Source organism: Psittacula echo (assembly GCF_963264785.1).
Source record: "Psittacula echo genome assembly, chromosome: 1".
Lineage (NCBI taxonomy): Eukaryota > Metazoa > Chordata > Aves > Psittaciformes > Psittacidae > Psittacula > Psittacula echo.
Genome location: NC_137735.1, coordinates 20,254,378 through 20,275,719, shown reverse-complemented (window position 1 = coordinate 20,275,719; position 21,342 = coordinate 20,254,378). Strand labels below are relative to the sequence as shown.

General features: G+C 36.7%; 1 protein-coding gene across 3 annotated transcripts in view; it reads right to left on the bottom strand.

Annotated features, from left to right (window-relative positions):
- Window positions 1–9,368: 9,368 nt before the first annotated feature.
- STIM2 (stromal interaction molecule 2) overlaps window positions 9,369–21,342 on the bottom strand; it is a gene marked incomplete at its 5' end in the record, with an annotated part of 62,917 nt that continues 50,943 nt past the window's right edge. For 2 of the 3 annotated variants that reach the window (XM_080618919.1, XM_080618920.1), the window contains 9 exons: window positions 9,369–10,532; window positions 11,336–11,537; window positions 14,387–14,625; window positions 14,874–14,974; window positions 15,121–15,288; window positions 15,872–16,049; window positions 16,940–17,117; window positions 18,069–18,184; window positions 18,842–18,953. In XM_080618919.1, the coding sequence (XP_080475045.1) occupies window positions 10,052–10,532; window positions 11,336–11,537; window positions 14,387–14,625; window positions 14,874–14,974; window positions 15,121–15,288; window positions 15,872–16,049; window positions 16,940–17,117; window positions 18,069–18,184; window positions 18,842–18,953 (1,775 nt within the window). In that variant the 3' untranslated portion in view covers window positions 9,369–10,051. Of the gene's footprint in view, window positions 10,533–10,915; window positions 11,065–11,335; window positions 11,538–14,386; window positions 14,626–14,873; window positions 14,975–15,120; window positions 15,289–15,871; window positions 16,050–16,939; window positions 17,118–18,068; window positions 18,185–18,841; window positions 18,954–21,342 lie in introns of all 3 variants that reach the window. The other variant, XM_080618921.1, reaches the window with a different exon arrangement.

Sequence of the window (21,342 nt, the reverse complement as noted above, 5' to 3'; positions counted from 1 at the left end):
TACATTGACAACAGCAAAACAGCAGGAGTATGCCAGGCCTGATTTAGACAATGGAGGTTGTGCAAGTACACTTAAGGGCTGCTTTGCACAGGTGCCTTTTCTTTGCATTACACAAGACAAAAAGTCAGATTTACTACAAAACATAACTTCCTGTTGAGGCAGACATTTACACTAGAAAACTTTTCTTAAAAGACTGCGTTCTTTTATTTGAATTTTCTCAACAAGGTTTTGAGCTTGGGTTGTGTTTTTTCTTTTTTTTTTTTTTTTTTTCTTTTTTTTTTTTTTTTTTTTTTTTTTACTTCTACATATTAGATTTGGAGGATTTGCTGTTTACAAATCTGAAGACGTATATCAAAGCTGAAACTACAGTTAAAGCACCCCTTTGGCTGAACAATTCAGCAATGCTTAGATGTATGAATGAAAAAGTCTTTTTAAAGTGTCATGGACTTCATCAGAAAAAGTCCACATTCAGAAGCCCTTTACTTGTTAGATACTGGCAATACATTAACTTTTATCAACTTTCATCAACTCAAGTGTTTTTTCTATGTCTCTGATGCTTCTTCTATCCTGAACAGAAATTAATCAAAATCTCTGACAATTATTCAGACTGTTATATGCTCTAAATGAAAATACTTTAAACACCACAGGTTCTGGTCATTATTGTTTTGGGATTTTTTTTCTTGTAGACATTTAGCATAGTCATCTATCTTGGAGCATTCCTAGCAGATAACATTCTATCTCTAAAGGCATATCTGAAGTTATTTCTGATGGTTTATCCTTCTCCAACTATTTTATCTAAAATTGCTACAAAAGATTAACACATTCTATAGGTTGAGTAGAAAGCAGAATGGATCCCACCTTTCCATACACACACCAGCAGTATTTTAATTCACACTCCTCTTTAGGATTTTATCTCTACACCTTAAAAACAGAGGAGGTATTTTCAGGAGCATGGGGGGGTGGGGATGGAGAGTAGGCATTTCAGTAATTACATAGTCTGTGTTCAAACTTCCCTCTCATATGCCTCATCTTTATAATCAATCCATCATTCCTCCACACTCCTGCATTTCAGAGCACAGTCAAATAATGGTAGACTCTTTCTCCTGTGCCCCTGTCCCCAGCTTCTTTCTTCTCCCACACATGTATTCACATGCCTTCACACATGCACTATAATTGTGACTTCCAAGTTCTGAAATATTTTCCTATTGCTAAGCCTCCTTTTTATAATACCAATGAGAAAAACTGGAGGATAAGTGGCTTTGCCAAATGTGAGCAGTACACAGAACAAACAGAAAATCCAGCATAAAGTTCAGAAATTACTTCCAGAGTATTATCAGCCACTAACTGACAGATAAGGCCTCTTAGAACAGACAAACCCCAGCCTTCAGAACTTAACTAGTTAGTTAACTTCCTCTTGGAAACACTGGGGAAAAAGTGATATTTTTAAATACAGAAGTAGGAAAGACACAGGATTGAAGCAGACAAGTACTGCAGCATTAAGCTGACAGGGAGCCCAGCTAGACATTACTTTGAATACAGATAAATTCCTTGATAAAGAAATATTTTCTGCTGTATAGCTGCATTAGCAGATACTTAGCACATCCTTACAAGGCAGTCAAAAAGAAATGAGAGTAAGGGAGACCTTTAGGAAAACTGACCCAGAACCAGTTTAATCAAGAGCACTCTATCCCTAGGAAGAGCTCAACACCCTAAGGACAAGAGATTACCTGTCCCATTTCAACCCTAATCCACACTTTTCAATTCACAGATTGCAAAAGCAGGATGCTACAGAATTCCACATGCAACGTCAACTCCCCAGTGGAATTGGTAAAACTATCAGTTTAAAAGCCTAAATTTGGCAGGGTGAGGAAATGAAATTTAATTCAATAGTAATCAAAAGCGTTCATCTAGAAGAAAAAATACTTCAGTGACTGAATTCCAGCTTCCTGAGGTTAATTAACCAAAGCTCAGTAATACCCCATGGGATCACAATGCTTTGTGTTCCACTTACTTGGGTGCCCAGTCTTGCAGTAAAGACATTTCTTATAAGCTATGCTATAATAGCTCAATTTAAACTTGCAGGAGAAATTACTAGTAGGTCTCCAACAGGAAGGTATTTAGCTCTCTGAATAAGCAGAGCTAATTTAGGCTTTGCCAGCCTATACGCTTTTTTCCATTGACAAACAGTTAACACTCTTTAATCAAGAACACTAACAACAATTTCAAGGGAAACCAGTGACCAACTTACACCAAGTTATTGCTTCTGAAGAGGGCTGTATTAGAAACTACAACTGAAAATCATTTATATACAGATTCAATTACCCATACCCTATTTTTATCTAGGAGAAACTTATTTTGCACTGTTACGTTCTCTAAACATAAATCACACTGATCCCATGGTCCACACTTGTACTGTCACTCCTTTATCCCACCGCAATCTTGTCATCCCCACATAGGTTCAACTTTTGGTTACAAGATAAGCCCTTTTTAAAAAGCTCTTCCTGATGTATACCTAATGCTTCTTCCTTCTCAGAGCTGCTTCTTTTTTTTTTTTTTTTTTTTTCTTTGGGAGCTCCGGGTTCTCAAACTAATCGTCACACTCAAAATCACAAGGCTATGCATTAATCCAACAGTCATTTGGAACGGCTTTTCACCTTGTTTGAAAGAAAACCTACAAAGTCCCATATGCTGAAAATATGAAGCAACTTAAGCTCAGACAGGCTATTTCAAGCAAAAGCAGTAAGACTCGGGATTTCCAAGCCTAACTGTAGCACCCTAGCTGACAAACAAAACTGTCTCTACATGTGCCTTCCCAGTAATATTGCTGTCAAGTTTCAATAATGTCATGAAACAAATAAATATTGGCCAGAATCCTAAGCAGAACAAAGAAAATTTATCTCACAATTTCTTTGGTTTTTTAAGTAACAATCAAAGTTTATATACTCTGGGAACACTCTAAGATCAGGCAACATTACATAACACTTTCACTAACACAGTTTCACTTTTCAAAATGGAAGTCAGATTTATTAAACATTAACAACACATCAGAAATCAATATCCACTTATAAAATAAAGCAAAGTAACATGAATAAACACAAGAAAATACTGTCTCAGACTCTCCAAGCAGGACATTTCTCAAGACTCACAGGAAAAAAAAATATTTTTAAATGCAAACAGTTTCAATTCCCAAAAACTCATTTTTTCCAGTTGTAAAGCAATATATAGCCAATGGGAGGTAAACTAGAAAGGGGAATGAAATGCATCATGCTGTACGACAAAGAAATACTCCAACTGCATTTTGTGTACAGCATTAACAACATGCAGTAGATGAGGTTAAAAGCAAGTACAGCGTGTATATATTAGAGAGACAGAAAATAGTCTGAGGGCTTTGTTTCTCATTTTAGTTCAACTAATGAAAACAAACAGAAGCTAAGAGCAATTAGAGGAAGAGCAGAATCTGCATGAAGGACATCTCTTCCCAGAACAGTAAAGCATCTTAAGACAGATTTAAACTGTGCACATATTTACTTGTCTTGGTCCTCTTCTTGTTATGTCATTGAAACATACCCAGATCCAATGATGGGTTTTATGCAAGTATCTACATTTTTGTATAGCTGTAATTAAAGAAAACAATGCAAGTCATTCAAGTTCTGCTAATCTTATAAGTCAGGCATTAATATGCTGAACACTCACTACAACTCAATGTTATTTAAATTAAAAATAAAAACAGAGCAAGGCATCTCCCAAACAGCCATGCTGAAATGCATGGTATTTTAATTCTTTTTGTTGCTGGGAGGACAGCAATGTGAAAACACACATGCTCCCCAATTCATTTCATTAAGAACTATTTAAACGATTCTTTCAGACAAAAGGCTGAGATCGTTGTTGGTTCTACTCAGGTCAGAGCCTGGCACATTTCTCTTGCCAGTCCTTTTTTTTTATATTTTTTTACAGAAATGTTGGTGGGTTTTTGGTTGTTTGGTTTGTTTTTTTTTTTTTTTGGTGGGGTTTTTTGTTTGTTTGTTTGTTTTTTTAAAACCAACCCTCAAGATCTCCTATAGCTTTTGTCAGCTATTGAAAAGCAAGCAAGCACAACGCACATGCAAGTTATTAGAATTATATAGCCAAATGTAAGTAACTACAAGGTTCCAAGCAAGAAGTACATCTACATTCCATGGGGAGACTTGGTCTTGTTGGGAGATGGATATGAAAGCTGATAAAGAACACAGGTCACCTGGCTTACTTCAGGTTCTCTGCCTTCCATCTGAAAAATTCCAGGAACCCACTCTACTACCAAACAAGCTAATAAGCCAGTACAATTATTCAGTATTTTAATTTCAGTAAGAATGAACTAATGGCTGACAACTGAAGACTGACTTTCGTAGGGCTGGACATACTGACCTTAATTTTAAACTAATTCAAGTCTGAAAGTAATTGTGCAGCATCAAGGTAAGATACAAATAAAGAACAAAGGAGAATTTAGGAAGGATAACTTTACCACTCAAACATAAATTGCATCAGTCATTGCTCTACCTAGTTCAACTGAAGTACAGCAGTGTTTTTCAAGACTAGAGCATGGTTGGATATTGTAAAAAGCATCTACCATTTTCCGTTAGTAATTCTTTGCTGAAAAAAAAGGCTACTGTACTCCAAACATGAACATAAATCAACTATCAGTACCTGTTTATTTAACAGTAGAAGGATCACAAAGAACTGGATTGAATTAAAATAAAAGGAATGCAAAGGAGAAAGTCTTAATTCATATGTCTTTACCACATATTAAAACAAAACTGACTTTAAGACACACTACTAAAATCATTATCTGAAACTGCTCTGAGGTCTGGCAATCACGTAACTTAGTGCTGTAATTACCAAATTTAATGTGGGGTCAAAAATGTAGTAAAAATATGAAGGTAACACTCTGTAAAGCACATCTGAAAAAGAAACATTTTGTTTGGAGGGTTGTTTGGTTTTTTCTCTTGGATTAAGAGTTACTGATCTGAAAGCTCTGAGATTAAATGTACCTCTCATCTCCAGCTATGTAAGTCATGAGAATTCCTTAGTCTTCTGACTCAGGAACAGACAAAAAACCTCTGAACTCCTTTTCATCAACTGCAAAGAGCAAGAGGAATTTCTTTTTACCCTGCTCAAATGTGCTTTCCTTAACATCTAAGCATAAATTAGTTTTCCCGCTCTAATTTCAGTGAAGAATTAGATACACAGAACACAAATTTTGTAAACTTGAGATTCAAAGTTGTAGAGAAAAAAAGGTAACACAAATCAATGTTATTTTTGAAAGACTGAAGCGGACTGTTTAAGCACTGCCATCTTGCTTAAGTAATGTCCAATGGAAGAGCAACTGGGAACAACAGTTTAAAGGTTAATATTGGTACAGTTTATATGAATCACTGCATTCTGTTTACGCAAGAGAAAACTACGTAGAGGTTCAGATCAGCACCATCACTAAAGAGATGGAAGGGAAAGCTAGCTGTTGAAAATGTGTATGACACTGTTGAACTGCTACTGAAGCCTCAAAGAATGGTTTCCTAAACATTTATATGCTGTCAGGCAGTCAAACTCTACTGGTAAAAGCCTTTCTTTGGTTACTAGTTATATCAACATCTGTGTTTAAGTCACTAGTAGAAAAGTTTATCAGTACTTGGAATCAAACAGCCTTAGTAGGTTTAAACATTGTTCAGTGCAACATCCATGATTAAAATGCCACAGCAATTCAGAGCAAGCAGTGTTTCAGACATGAGATAGTAATACATCACTTTAGTCAGTGCAACCGGAATAGATTAGAAAACTGTGCTCAACCTACTTAACATATTGTACAAGGAGATAAGCAAATGCTAAAGACTTCCAACATCCAAGTCCTCTATTTGGCTTTAAAACAAACAAACAAACAAAAGCATTCAGTTTATTTACCTTCTTCTTCCTTGCTTGTAAGTAAATGCATACATTGTAAAAATAAGGTAGTAATCCCTCTCCAGCAATGTATCTTGGAAATTGAATGAAACTATCCTGAAGCTCTAAAAGCTGGTGATACAAGAAATGCTAATTAAAGCTCATCTCCCTCCTCTGCATGCTGTTCTTCCATATATTGGAAAAAAAAAAAAAAAAGGAAAAATCTTGGAATCTTCAATTTCTAATTAATTTTATCTTGTAGGCTTTCAATCAGTCATAAATTAATGCCTAACTCAAGCTGGCATCCATAAATATACTAAGAAAACTCAAGTCAAGCATCCTTGCCTTCACTATCTTCAAGGCTTCCAAATGAGGAACTGTATTCTTACTATAACATTATTACCTTGACTATGATGGAAAAATCTTCCCTCTTTCAGCAAACTGCCCATCAGAAAGTGGAGGATAATCTGCTACCTAGGTACCAGTGAAGTGAGGAAAGAAAAGCTGACATATGCCTGGAACTGCCAATGTGCAATTTTAAATTCCATCACCGAGAAGGGAAAAAGAATCAACTGGTTTAATCTCCAAGTCTGTAAGGTGATCAAATGCATTCCCAATGGCAACCAGAAATGCCTTTCCTGAAATTTTTACTTTATGAGAAAAAAAAGTGCCACACTGCGTTTGTAAGAATTGGGGAAAGGTTTGGGTTTATTCAGTTTCAGAAGAATTGGTGTCATCTTTATATAGAACCACACACTTGATACTTCTTCCTTTTACAGGTGAAAGAGTTAAACAACCTCTTCAAAGAGAAACCTTTCACGCAGTTTCCACAAAGGGGCTGTTGTCCTGACAAAGTACTCAAAAAAAAAAAAAAAAAAAAAACAACCCAAAACATTTAAGAAAGCAAAGACCCTCATCTTCTGATATATACTGGAGAATTTAAAATAGAATGTGGATTTTAGCTATACAAGCTTAAAAAAGAAGTCCTCAGCCATTCAAAGCTGATGACACTAGATGATTGTCTTGAATGATTGACATGTCCTACAGAAATCCTAGTGGTCGGAATGCTGGCTGGACTGTCTGCCAGCCAGTTCAGGTTACACCATTAAGCAATTGGGCAGAAACAGAAGACCTTTTGAAGCACATCCTTTCACTTCTGAGACGCTGACATACCAGGTACTTCAAAATTAACACTGGACTGGATGTTTGCCACTGAGGACCTACCCAAGTCAGTGCTCTCAACATACCTTCGCAAAAGGATGCTAGCAGTTTGAAGATTAGTAGCCACAATAAGAACAATACAAGTCACTTAAATTGTGGACAAATTTAGGTGTCAAGATGTGCAAAGGGTCTATTAAAATAATAAAAACAATCCCAAATCTATTAACTTAAAATTACAGTTTGTGCTGCAACATCCAATACTCACCACTTCTGATCATAGTAACTGAAGCTATTAGTTCTATAATATTTATTAAGAAACAGCTATAAGTTACAGAATAGCTGGGGATAAACAGTTGTTTTTTTTCCAAAAGGCAGTTAAATTACTTAACACTTAAACTCACAGCCAATGAAGAGTCCAACGCCTTCTCTATATCATTTTTTGGTATGCTTACTACAGAAAGCTGAATTTGTCTGTTTTGGCTTCTCAGCATTTAAGGTTGCCTGACTTTGAAGTCAGGATTAAGAAGTGCTGTCCTCCCACTCCTCAGTACCAGATATTCTTTCCTCATGTGTAAATATACACTCTTCAGTTTCATCTTTTCTGATAACGACAGAGGCAGAGTTCCTCAAAATTCACATTGCAAGATTTACCATCCAACCCCAGATCTTACTTTAAACTCAAGTTTTTGCTATAGCCTTCTCAGATGCAGACATCAAAGTTGAACACTTTTCCGGTAGCAGCCTTCTCCATGCTGTTTAGGAGGCAAAATAAGTTCCCTACTTTTCTGTATTGTTTCCCTTCATACATGTTCAAGGACACCATAAGGCCTCTAACTACAGGTCTGAAGACTGAGCACTGAGATGGCTGTTTGGCACAAGTCTTTCTGCACTGCTGTTTTGGGGTTTTTTTTCTACCATGTACAGAGTGTAGAAACTTTGAGACAACTGTTACCTTCTGATGATTTTTTTGCAGCTATAGCTGTTCAATCTGATGCTTTATATCATAATGGAACAATATCCCATTTCTATTTGTCCTTTCCTAACTTTACTGAACAGCTGATTCCTCCTATGCTTTTCTGTATAGATGACATACAACTATTTTTAAACAGTAAAACTCTGGATGCTTTCTGTTCTGTTAAGGAACTGATGAATGCGTCAGGACTTTTAAGGTATTTGCACACTTTCTAACTCTCTTCTAGTCATTTCACTAGCTGCAGTAAATGCATCTGTTAACATCACCACCACTTCCTGAGGACAGAACTAATACATCAGTTATGTACAGTGGAACCTAAGTAGAAAATGATAGAAAAGACATCACTTGACTCCAATTAGCTACAGATTTTGAAAGCTCCTCACTAGAAAAAGAAACAGGCAGTCAGTGAATTAATTTTTTCATACAGTACAGCATGTACATACTGGCAAGAAGAGAGCGCCCCTAATCACAGGTCCCTGGCAGTGGCACCTGTTACTGTGGAAGAGCTGAAACCATTTAGCCATCACTGGGTAAATTGTGTTCACTACAGCAAGAAGTATTTCTTTGGAATGTACCTCAAAAGAAATTTATGCTCGGTATTAATATTTTCAAACAGACTGAATAAAGGCACTGTTGCTCAAGCAGTACATTTGTTGTCTCCAACTGTTAAAAAAAATAAAAATTATTCTGAACAACTAGCTACTGTTGCTCTAAGAAGGCTTCCTTATTACCCTCCTAGTAATTTCTTCTCTCCCTATAAAAGCTTAACATAAAAACTGCTTTTATCTGAAGCATGTCAAGTCTCACCTTTATATCTAAAATTATGAGTTAGTGTAACAGTATGCATTATAAAATTATACCATTTACTTCAGACATGTCTGAACAGCTGAATCTTAAAACTATACAAAAATAAAGTGTATGAAATCTTACAAAAGGACATTAAGACATTAACAGCTAATCCAAAAAAAATAACACCTTACACACAGCAGAAAGCATAAGCAATGTAGCCTGCAACCGCTTTCAATTAGCAGGACCTCTGAAACAAGTATCAGCTAAAATTGGAACAGTCCCAAACACAATATTTCCAATTTATTATCTTTGCCACAAAACAAACTTTTACAAACCAAATGTCTGTTGTCTGTCAGTCTGTAAACAAAAGCTACTATCCCCCCTCCTCATTTGAAGAGGGTGAATATTTTCAGTCCTCAGTCAAGATTCATATCCATCACTTGCATAAGGAATCAAGAGCCTCTTCTCTTGTTTAATTACCTTTTTTTTTTTTTTTTTTGTCATACAGCCTGCAGTGAAGCAAAAATCACAGTGAAAATCCCGGGAAAAGCATGATCTTTACAGCAGGACTTGAACCATTCTAATAATAAATGCATGTAACAAAGCTTCCCATAACAAAAGCATGGCATTTCCATTTCCAGAAATCAAGTCAATTAGAAATCCTAAGTTCTACTTAAAAACCCCAGAAGATCTAAAAGCGAAAAGATTCATCTTCTCAGACAAATACAAGTCTTTCACTTGTAGAAATTTCCAGTCTGTAAAACAGTAGTGCAATTCCATTAGTTCTACTTTTTATTTTTTCTTAAAGTCCAGTAGATAAATGTCCTAGCTCTACAGAACAATAGGAAGAATGCTCCAGTAAACAAGAGACTTTGGGAAGCCCAGGAAGGCTTACTAGTCCATTAAAGCTTAGGAAAAAAAAAAAAAAAAAAACAACAAAAAAAACCAGAGCAAACACTAAGAAAGACAAACTTAAAAAAAAAAAAAAAAAAAAAAAAGAAAAAGAAATAAATAGGCAGAAATGAATGTAAACTGTCTGAACTTTTTAATGATTTCTCACTGACAGCTGGCACGACCTTTGACAGTACAGTGAAGTCAAATATAGTTGACCTACAGAGCATTCCATTAGGGCATCCAGTCTGGAATGCTCAAATGGAATCACATTCCTAAAGATTTAAAAAACAGTTCTTACAACACTACAACAGGCTTCTTCTGCCCACCTCATTTACACTTCTTCTTAAAGAGGCTTTTTATTTTTGATGGCTTTTTGGTTTTTTCACCATTTTGGTACAGGTCCTGTGGGATGCTACTTATCCTGGGGACAGAAGCAGCTTCATGGCTGGGTTTAGTATCACTGCTGGCTGAAGAACAAGAGGTGTGCCGAGGCTTTGGAATGGGGATCCCAATTGAAAGCTGGTTCATGCTGCAGGACTTCTCCAGGATTCCATTATAAACTTTGCTTGCAGGACTAAAGATCATGCTCTTAGTTTCAGCCATGCCTACGCAGTCAGGAGAGCCCCTAGAAATATCTGCAGTTAGAGAAGAGGAGTCTCCCGTAGATGATTCCTCCAGGGAGCATTCTTCTGGGGATACTTTCTGAGAAGAAAGCACCTGGTACATCTCAAGACTTGCTGGAGGAGACTGCTTCCTTCCAGTGGATGAATTTAACGAGTCACATTCTGAACCTGTTTCCTGTACTTCCCTGAATCAGAGCAAAGAGAGGAGAAAACACAATTGAACTACTAATTCCTTTACACGGTTAAAAAAGGAAATTAATTTAGAATCAATAACATTATCCTAAAAGCACCACCCACACTTTTCCTTAGTTAATTAACAAAAACCATTTAGTTAAACAGTTTATGTCACAACTTGCATTACATCATTTCATTATCTAAACTTAAGATAGTTAATTGTGCAATCTCATTTTTGTGGGCAGCAGCATCAACCCAGAATCAGTCATTTGTATTTCACTTCAAAGAACAAAAACTATCTTTCTGGCATGTGAAGTCAGAAAAGTTATAAAATGAAAGGAGGAGATTTAAGCCCATCATATATAAAAAGTTTCTTCAGGACAAGTGTCCCTACCTTTCAACAAGCTCATTTGCTCCTTCCAAAAGGAATTTAACCTTTTCCTATGAGGCCATGTAACAAGAGTAGGTACACGCTCAACATGCTGTAAGAATTGTGTTACCATCCATCTTCTCTTCGCCCAGTAGCTGACATTGCTTTTGATCCTAGTTTCAGATGTAAAAGCCAGTAACATATTGTAATGGAGAATCAGGGTTAGTTAAGTGCACCCTGGATTGTAACATTACTTAACTGTATATGACATGCTAGCTATTTACATACACACACCAGACAAGAACTCTCTCTGTTCCATGTGGACTATATTAATCTACATTATCCTACAGATTATTTTAACTTTTTGCTTGGTTCAACCCCTAATTCTAAACTGTTACTCTCAATCCTATCAGATTTCCAAGTGCTACTTGCTAATCTCCATACCATTGTTTATCAGCAGAGAAGTAAATGGCTTCCTCCTCATCTTCAGTTCGATAAATTGCTGGGCAGCTTGACACAGAAAGGATGTCAGGGTCAGGGGAGTGCAAAGCATGCTGAGACTGTGGAGATGATGACACAACATTGCGTCTTGATCGACACAAGCTACTGCTTCTTGCCAGTGTGCCCGGAGGTTTTACAATGGACCCTGAGGCAAAGAAAAAGCAAACCAAAACCCTCCAAGTGACATTAAAGAAAGACTGGCATCACCTTATATATTCTACAGTTAGATGAAGCTCTAACTAAGATGCAACTGCAGCAGTTTGTGCCTGCCAAATGTTACTCTGACCATGTGCACTGAAGCTCTGGCTCACTATGCTCTCTTGAGAAAAAAAGAGAAAGATTCTACTAAAACTTCCAACCCTTTATAAACTAAAAATAGCAGTGCTGAAATTAGTATATTACACAATATCCTGTATTTTACTTGTGCGGCAATTTGGAGCTTAAAAGAATATGTGAAGGTTTTGCAATGTAGATACACTTAACCAAACAGCCATGAAATAGGCAGCATTAGTTGAAAGATATATTAGATGCAGAAGATCAGTTTCATTCATGTAACATCATATAAAATATAGAATTCAACCTCAGTTTTAGCTCAAGATTTTCCTTTTTGGTAACACTTTCTTTTGCCAGGCTAACCATGAATTTCTGGAAACAAAAATACTAAGAATGGGTGGAAACAGCAGCTCAAGACTTGATAAGGAAAGTATCTAACAGGAAGGGACAAACTAAAATGTTCTTAATCCAATTCCTCCTTGAAAATATTATTAGGCAGCAAAAACTTCTATGGAAATAAATCTACAGACCTGTTTTCAGGCTAGCTGTTATGAGCCTCAGAATTTCTCATACCCCTCCTCAAACTATCCCACAGAATGCATTACTGCTTAGGTAAGACAGACCCACCCTGATGTTCAAAATGTTTACCAAACACTAAAAAAAAATTGAAAAGGATATTTTTGTAGACAAGGATGTCTAGCCTGACAAATTCATTTTATGTTTTGAGATGCCAGTTTAGCATCAGGTAGATTATAATTTCCCTTCCTGGAATCTCAGAAAAGGTAGGGCTGTCATTCTGGTTTAGTGCAGGAAATCAGAACTTTCACAAAACAGCAACTAGCTGCACCTTCACCAACACTTAGATTTTGTTTCCTACTCAGCTCAACAGAAAAGAAAGGTTTAAAACTCCCAACATTACAGTTGTCATATAACTAAAACTTCTGATTTTATTCTGATGAACTCCCTACTGACCTAAAAAGCAGGGGTTCACAGGTCAAAAATAAGATTTGGTCATCACAAAAAGATTCCCAAAAAGCAAATGTGAACTGAGATAAGAGAGTAAGAACTCCTTCAGAAAATTTATACTATGTGTCGAGGTAAATCAGATGCCATCCTACTCACTCGTATAAAAAAAGAACAAGATCACACCATCAGTGAATTTTGAGAAGTCACAAGCATTTTGGTTCCTTGTAAGTGTATATACACAGAATTATGAAGGATTCAGCAATGAGAACCTAGCATCTAGAGTTGTCTACTACAAATGAAACTCACTAGATTAAGAAATTAGGTGTATCCTAATCAGTCAGTGGAAAAGTGGAAGTTTCACTATCACCTTCATGTATGATTTTGTTCCACTCTTGTACATTATTTCTTTATCCCCTTTTGTTCTTTAACTCAGGACTGATTAATCAGCTCTATTACTTCACACCATTTAAACCATCATCCCAATTGCTGCAGCACAAAGAAGCCTGTCTGGCAGACTTCCAATTTTGTCAATATTGAGATCAAATGATACTGGGGCAAGATAACAGCCCAGATTAGGGCTTAGGTTTAGGACTAGAGACTGAAACAGTTGTGTTCATAGCTGACCTGTCTGCATGTTGCATTTTGCCTGAAGCCTCATGAGTGAGACAAGCCATTTTGCTTCTGTCCTTCCTCATGTGCATTTGTCGTTTTTGTCTAAAGGATAGGAATAATTTACCAAACTAACCTACAATAATCTGACTCCTGTGGTTTCAACCACAGAGCATTCAATTTTAAGTAGCGTTGTAGGGGGATTAATGAACTTTTCATTGTAGCCTGTAGAAAGTTTGTTACATTCAGAAGAAAAACATGTGCTCCAGGCACAACAAATGAAGCCAGCAAAGTGGCAATCATTCTCCTTATGCTATTTTAAAATATGGTTCTAATTTCTTCTGAAAATCACAGCCCTGGAAGAAAAATGTACACATATGATGAAGTTTTCTTCCCTATCCATTCCTCAGCTTGATATTGCTTGTTTAAATAGCTACATGGGAACTCATCTTTTTGATTTGCCTCTAGAGTCCAGTTAATCAAAACTTCCATTAAACAGGCTCTTGTACTGATGCAATAACTCAAGATACAAGGGTGGTCTGAATCCCCAGTGTATATACTTAGATCATAGTTTAACCAAAGCTGAATTTCCCTCTCTCCAGTACTTGGCCTCTCTGCCATGCACTCAAACAACCCACTGTATCCAAACACAAATATTCTGCCTGAAAGCTTCCCTTAGACAACAAGAAGATTTTGTTCCAGCTACTAAAGAATGTTTTAAAAGCTATGTAGCACGCAGCCCTTCTAGGGTGTGATCTTCATGGTAGCTCAAGGGACTCTAGATGAACTGCATCCTTTCCATATGAAAGAACAAGTGTGCTAACAGAAATTCAGCATTACTCATAGATTTTTGTCTAAGCAGCAATCCAAGCATGACAAGCAGACTTTCAAAACCTTAACTGGATTTGCCCCTCACTTCCCCACTGAAACAGAAAAAAGACTTTTTGTTCATGTTACCTTTATTGCAAACCCCAGTTTTCAGTTCATCTAAGTCCCAAAAGATGCATCTGAAATGCTAGACAGAATTGTGGTTCTTTCGGCTTTAATCCAATCCTGTTTGATTTCAGCACTCTTCTCCCACCTCACTTCAAAAATCCCATGCCTCCACAACTTCTTCCCTTTATTTTTACCGAGCTCACCACTTACCATAAAACTGTGAAACTATCGGGGGAGTATCTTCATCTAAGTCATCAACGCCCCCTGCGATTGGGTAAGGAGGAATGGAAACTCGAGGCATAACTACCCAGCTGTGATCAGAGTAGAGAGAGGAGGTCAAGCTTGGTAGCCCAGAATTGTGTGCTATTTGAAAACCACAAATCTTCTCAATCTGTTGCCATCGATAAAGACGTTCTCGTAAACATGTTGTCAACTCAGAGAGTGCTTTCCTGAAGAAAAGCACACATTAAAGTTACATACACTGCTCTTAAAGATAAAGCAAAGCAACACAAGTACAGCCATTCCAGCATACCAGAACATCCAATTAAGATTGTCCAAATATTCACACTTTAACATCTTTTAAACTGATTTACTTAAAAGTGCAAAACCACTTAGACTCTAATTTCCATAACTCCCAAAAAATTCCATTGTTATAAGAATAACCACAAAAGAATATGCATCCTGGTAATACTCTTACTTTGCTTCAAGAATTTTATGGTCCACCTCATCCAGGGAGGAGCTATGTGCAACATGTAATGTTCCAAATACGGTGCTTCTCTTCTTTTTTATCTTTTCTGCCTGAAAAGCAAGATGAAATGCAATATTGACAGTTCGCAAACAACAACTCATAGGAGAAAAAGTATCCAAATTTACCTGAACAATTTGTATTTACCATCTCATATCTAGCAACAGATCAAGAAAAATCTTTAGCTAGAACTTATTACCTCATCTTTGGCGATTGCCAATTGCATTTCTGCATGCTGTCTTTTGATATTGTAATACTGTACTTCAACTTCATGTGTTAACTGAAGCCACTTCTGCAATGCTTCTGGAACAGACCAATTACTTCTCAGCTCAAACTCCTTCTCAGCCTTTTTTAAAGCCATGCGAACCTAACAAGAAGAAATAAAAGTGTCAAGAGTATCATTAGAACTGACAGCAGAAGAAAGTGAAATATAAGCACCTTTACACCCACGGCAACATACTAAGGCTTTACAGAGCTTTGGTGTATGCCAATTGCTGTCAAGAAGGTGGATCTGGCATTTCTGAAATGCAGCATATAAATTTCCATATACTCCATTATACATAAGTATATTTTTTTCTATTAAATATACTCTCTAATTTGAATCTTAAATATTTTTATAAGACAGCATTTTTATTCAGTGCAATAAATCCAATCTATTGCTACTCAGAGGAGTGAGACAAAGGTATCATCTCTTATCTGTTAACAAGATAGAAAAAAAAGCTTTTGTACATATGTATTTTGTTCCATGAATTCAAGAATATTATGATAAGCTAAGGTACAAAGTGTATGTCTTTTTAGGGTTTAAGGACTATTTTACTAGATAATGGCATGATTGATATTTCCATTCAACTCCAGCATGAGACAAATGCTGCTTTAAACATTCCTAAGGATCTATTAAAGCCAGGACCAATCTAAAGTCAACACTAAGATTATAAACATTTTGCAGATACCTGTACTAGCTCTTCCTCTGCATATTTGAGCCTGCTGAGCTCACATTCAGCTCCCTCCCTCAACTCCCTTAGGCGATGAGCTTCCCGTTTTGCATCACTGATCTCATCCATCATTTTGCGCTCCAGATTTTGCTTTTCCACAGCAACATTTCTATTCTCCTCTTGTGCTTTCTCAAGCCTTCACAATTGAACAAAAAATATGAGAAAATACACAGCATATTTGTTAAAAGTTGCAGTTCTCAGAAGAAAATGTCTCCAGCAACAGGGCAAGAGGCAACAGGCACAAACCAAAATACAAGAGGTCTGAGCATCAGGAAGCACTTTTTCACCATGGGAGTGATTTAGCATTGGCAACAAGTTGCCCAGGGAGGTGGTATAGTCTCCATCCTTGGGCATATTCAAAAGCCGCCTGGACATGGTCCTGGGCAACCTGTTCTACACGATCCTGCTTGAGCAGGTAGGGCTGGACAAGATGACCTCCAGAAGCCCCTTCCATCCTCAACCAGTCTGTGATAATAAAGACTGTGCAAGCTTCATGAATCAACAGCAATTACATCAGACAATGTGACGTCTATATCAGACAAAACATGCAAACTTCTAGGTGAGCCTTCATTAAAGGTGTAATAAAATAAAAAGTCTTCATAGACAACTGAGTTACAGGTACATCAGAGAAGACCATCAACTTTCACATGCAAATATGCAACAGCAAGTAGAAAGTAATCAGTCCAGGTCTGCTTCAATCTTAACAGCTTAAAAACAGGACAAATATTCTTATTTTCCATGTATCTAAGCATTCCAAAGCAAACTATAATTATACAAAAATAACAGTACATACTTCTAAATCTGAAGGTTAAAACCCCCGTATTCTCTACCTTCATACAGCCTGCTAAAATATCCAGGAGGAATTTCTATGCAGAAACCCATCACCACTAAAATCACAATTTCCATGCAAAATGAAGATGAACAAGGCAGATGAATACAAGTAATTTATGACTATAAAGGATCTGTATTTTTATTTAGCCTCAAAACAAAAGAACAAATAAACATTAACTTTTTTAATTTTTATACCTTTCCTGCAAGTCAAGAAGACTTTGCTCTGCTGTTTGGAGACTTTCTAAATCCTTCATCATTTTTGTGATATGTTCTCTTGAAGTCCTGTTCTGTGTAAATGCAAACCAGCAGCCTCCAAAACCAATAACTATAGAAACTGTTAATATAAAATCCTTCATCCAGTTGTGAGGGGGACCTGCACAGAAAACAACATGATTATTAGCTAATTCACTGATACAGACAACAGATTATGGACTTCCCCTCCACCCCCCCCGAGCCTAAAAGGTGACAAAACCTGATACTAAACAAAATTCCATTTCCTTTACCTCAAACCATCTCCAACCTTTTAAATGGATTCCAAAGCATTTTTCATACAGCATAATCAACTCTGCTCTAATACAATCTACTTAATCTATATAGCTCAGATCTGGTCTGATGTTTGCAAACTCATTCACTACTCTCTAAACTGACCACCAAGCTCGGGAAAGGCCTCCTAGTTCAGGAATACCCAACATGCACAGTACCAGTAACTGTGTACTAGCAAGCATGCACGCCACTACTGATGTGGTACATTTGGAAATGTCTGGGTATGCTAAAAATGGATCAGATGTGAAAATGCTGCATTAAATTTAACTGCGCTTAAACTCAAGCCTGCACAAAAGACACTAGCATTGGATCTGCACTACCATCTCCTTTTTTAATTCTTTGGGGAAGGTCATCCCCTCTCATTTCAGCATCCCAGCTTACACTGTCCAAGCTAATGCAGAAATGAATGTGGCATTAGCTGCAAGTGTAATATAAACATTAAAAGACTTTTAGAGTACACTTCCTGTGACACAAAAGCCAACATCGATCTGTTAAATGGCATTATACTAAAATTTCTACATAATCTCACACACAGAAATGAATCTTTGTCCTGATCCCAGCATCCAGATCATCTTTTTTAATTCACTGCCCAGTTCCACAAGGCATGCCAAGTAACCTGTCAGTACATCCACAAAATAGACAAGCTGTCCTACCTATCAAGTGTCACTGAAAATTCTATCTGTTGAATTCTTACAAACAAGAGATAAGACCAAAAAAAAAAAAAAAACCCCCCAAAAAAACCAAAAAACACACCACAACTTAAAAAAAAAAAAATACTAACGGGTGAGAGGTCCAAATAAAACAACATCCAATGCTTTAAGCTGAAGCTTCTGTCTATGGCTCCGGTCAATTATTTTCAAGTGAGAGATCATGAAAGCATGTTCATTTACTGCTATCCTGTTAATGATAAGACAAAATGTTACCTATTCCAGAAGCTATAATCAAAACCAGTCTATGGAAAGAAATATATCAATAGCATTTCCCACAGTTATATAGGTTATAATTATGTAATTAGAGTGAGAGATATAATACAATGACAACAGTGCTATTAAAAAAGCATATCAGCATATGGCAAAGGAAGAACAACAAATCATTTCCCTACTTTCTGTAATAATCATAAAACAAATCCATTTAGCGTAGTTAGAGGTAATGGCATATTTGAAGACTTGTGACAACTCTCTAAAATACACACAATACTCAAATTTAGTACTTATGCTCAAAAAAGCAGGTTCTACAGGTAGTTTGAGGTATAACCGTACAACAGATTGGAAATTGTTCAAAAGGAAGTTCACTACTGTACAGAATTGTGTCCATTGATAAAAGCTTCAACAGCAAGAAACAAAGCAAAAACAAAAGAAGCAGCATTTATATTTTGAGTTACTTTGGGAGAGGATAAAAAAAAGCAGCCAGCTTTTAAAAACTGCAAGGATGCTACTCTCCCCTTGCATTTAACTGTATCTTGTTTGACTTTAGGCTCACATAGTTCTTCCCACATAAAGACAAAGCAGCAACCTACAGGGAATTAGTTGAAACTAATCCAGAAGAAACGTTCACCTGGGAAGTGTTGTTCCATTGACATTGCTGTCTCTAAAATTCTTTTCATACTGGGGCAGTTCAACAAATTCTGACAGCCACTGAAGAGTGTCCTCTTGAGTCCAGTTATGAACTGGAAGAAAAAGTCAGATTAATTACCTTTAATTTTTGTGAAAATCAATACCAAGACACCAAGACACAGTAGAAAAGCAGGTTACAGTGAGCAAGAGGGTTTAGCCAAATATAACTGCAGAAAAATTAGTATTCACATTCACCAAGGTGTTTCTGGCATTTTGCTTTTTTCATTATATGCTTCTCAGAGGAAGCTTAGGCAAACCTATAAACAAAAAAAGCACAGAACCAATAGAAAGATTTCTTTATTAAAAATTCCACACAATCATTTAGTGTTTTGCTTTAGTTTAAATCAGGACAGCATCTTGTGACTTTTATCTGCTTAAACTGGTCTCAGCCCGAGTCTTTTTGTCCATGTTACCCCTGCAGAACTAAACACGTCAGCAGGTGCTGTAGCCATTTGAGGCAATGTACCAAGATCTTTCCCAGTATGACGGCTGAAGAACTTGTTTTCACAAAAATTTCTATAGAGGCTCATGCCTACTAACCACAAAATGGGAGCAGACAAGAGAGGAAGAGAGAAGATTGAAAGAAAATACTGAGACACAGAAGAAATTTAAGAGGAAAATAGTTAAATCTCTCTCAAATATGCCCAGAACAGCTGTACTACATACAATAACATCCCACTAAGAAAAAATATTTAAGCATTTATAGAATAATCAAACGTTTTTCTGTATAACAGCAACAGTTAACATAAGCTTTCATAGCTACAGAAATACTGCATAAATATTACACACACAAAAACACCAACCACCACCACGAAAGCATTTTTGGCCCTTACAGGCTAGCTGCTGCAGCTTACAGCTGCACACTGACAAAGTTGAAGGGAAGTTGTTCACTCCATTTATGAAGTCTGCAAAAGTTTGTCTGCACATGAAAGAAACTGACAGCCTCCTTCTGGACAGATGTGTCTTTGCATGAACAAATACATTTAATCTCCCCCCCAAAACTATTTGTATATGACAATGCTAAGCAAGTATTTCTTGATAAACCTTACCACAAGGACACATTCATAGTGGTAAATTTTGACAATGACCCTTTAGAAAGAGCTGCTGAAAGTTTGACAGGTAAGCTGCAGGCAATACAAAAATTTATGCGTTTAAATTCATATTTCAGTTTGCACTGAAATAAGGACTCCTAGGTCTCTTGTCTACACTAGCATAGCTGAAAAAATTAAGCTTAAACACTTCAAATTTTCATCATTCCCAGTAACAGAAGACAGAACACATTTCACAGAGCCATTAATAGCTTTAAAAAAACCCAAAAAAAACTCGCAGTACAATGCACGTGTATTCTATCTGTATGAACGGTTAACATCTACTTCCTGGAATGCTGCCCCATTTCCTCTTCTTCTTTTGAGCCACAAACTGTTTTCCAGGTATTGATCTTGTAACAGACTTAGTTTTGTCATATTACTCTAAGCTTTCATGCAAAATGTCGGGGGTATATTTTTAAGCAGATCATTTTCACATTACAAAGATTCTTAACTCTTTTGTGAATAAGAAGCAATCAGATTTACAAGTCATTCTAAGCATCTCGAAATGGTGGTAAAATCACCCAGAAAGATATCACCTTAATCACCTTGACTGCATTCCAGAAATAGGTTCATATACTGATGCAAAGCAAAAGCATTGTTTTGATGTGACATTAGGGGGGAAAAAAAAACCCTCTTAAAATAGCTACTATACACTACAGATGTTATCACTGACAGTGCAGAACACACAATTTCAGAAGCCACACAACTCACTGAGTTTATAAACTGAGGGGGAGGGGAAAAGGAAAAAAAAAAAGTATTAAGAAGTGTCACTTCAGCTGCTAAAAGTATTTTGTTGTCACTCTTGCAAAACTTACTTTTTTATCATTCAGTAGTAATTATAAATATATAATCATGTAAGAAATGAGGTACATACTGATGTTGTTTACTATACGGCCAATCACATCTGTTCTGCTTAGACTTGTGTGACGTTTTCTTCACAGGATATCAAAGGCATCTCCCCAAACAAACTATTTGTATTTAGGAAAAAGCACTTTACTATTCATTATATATCACTGTATCAGATACCTCCTTTAGTACAGAAACTGCAAAAAGAACCAACTAAAGTCTTACAAACTAGAATCAGAACATTTGGTATATGCTTTGTCCTTTTAAATGGCCAGTCACCATTTAAGTGAAGCATAATCAATAGACTCTTCTGGGATTTCTGTCTGAATCTCTGCCCATGCACATATTTCACTAAAAATTCAGATTTAGCATGTAAAATAATTCTGCATTAGCAGAATTCCAGTGTCAGTGCCCACAAATCCCCTACTTTTCCAGCTTGAACTGGACCCTAAGCTACCATGTTCTTCGTTTCCTACAGCACCACAGTAGAGCCTTGGGAGATTGCTGT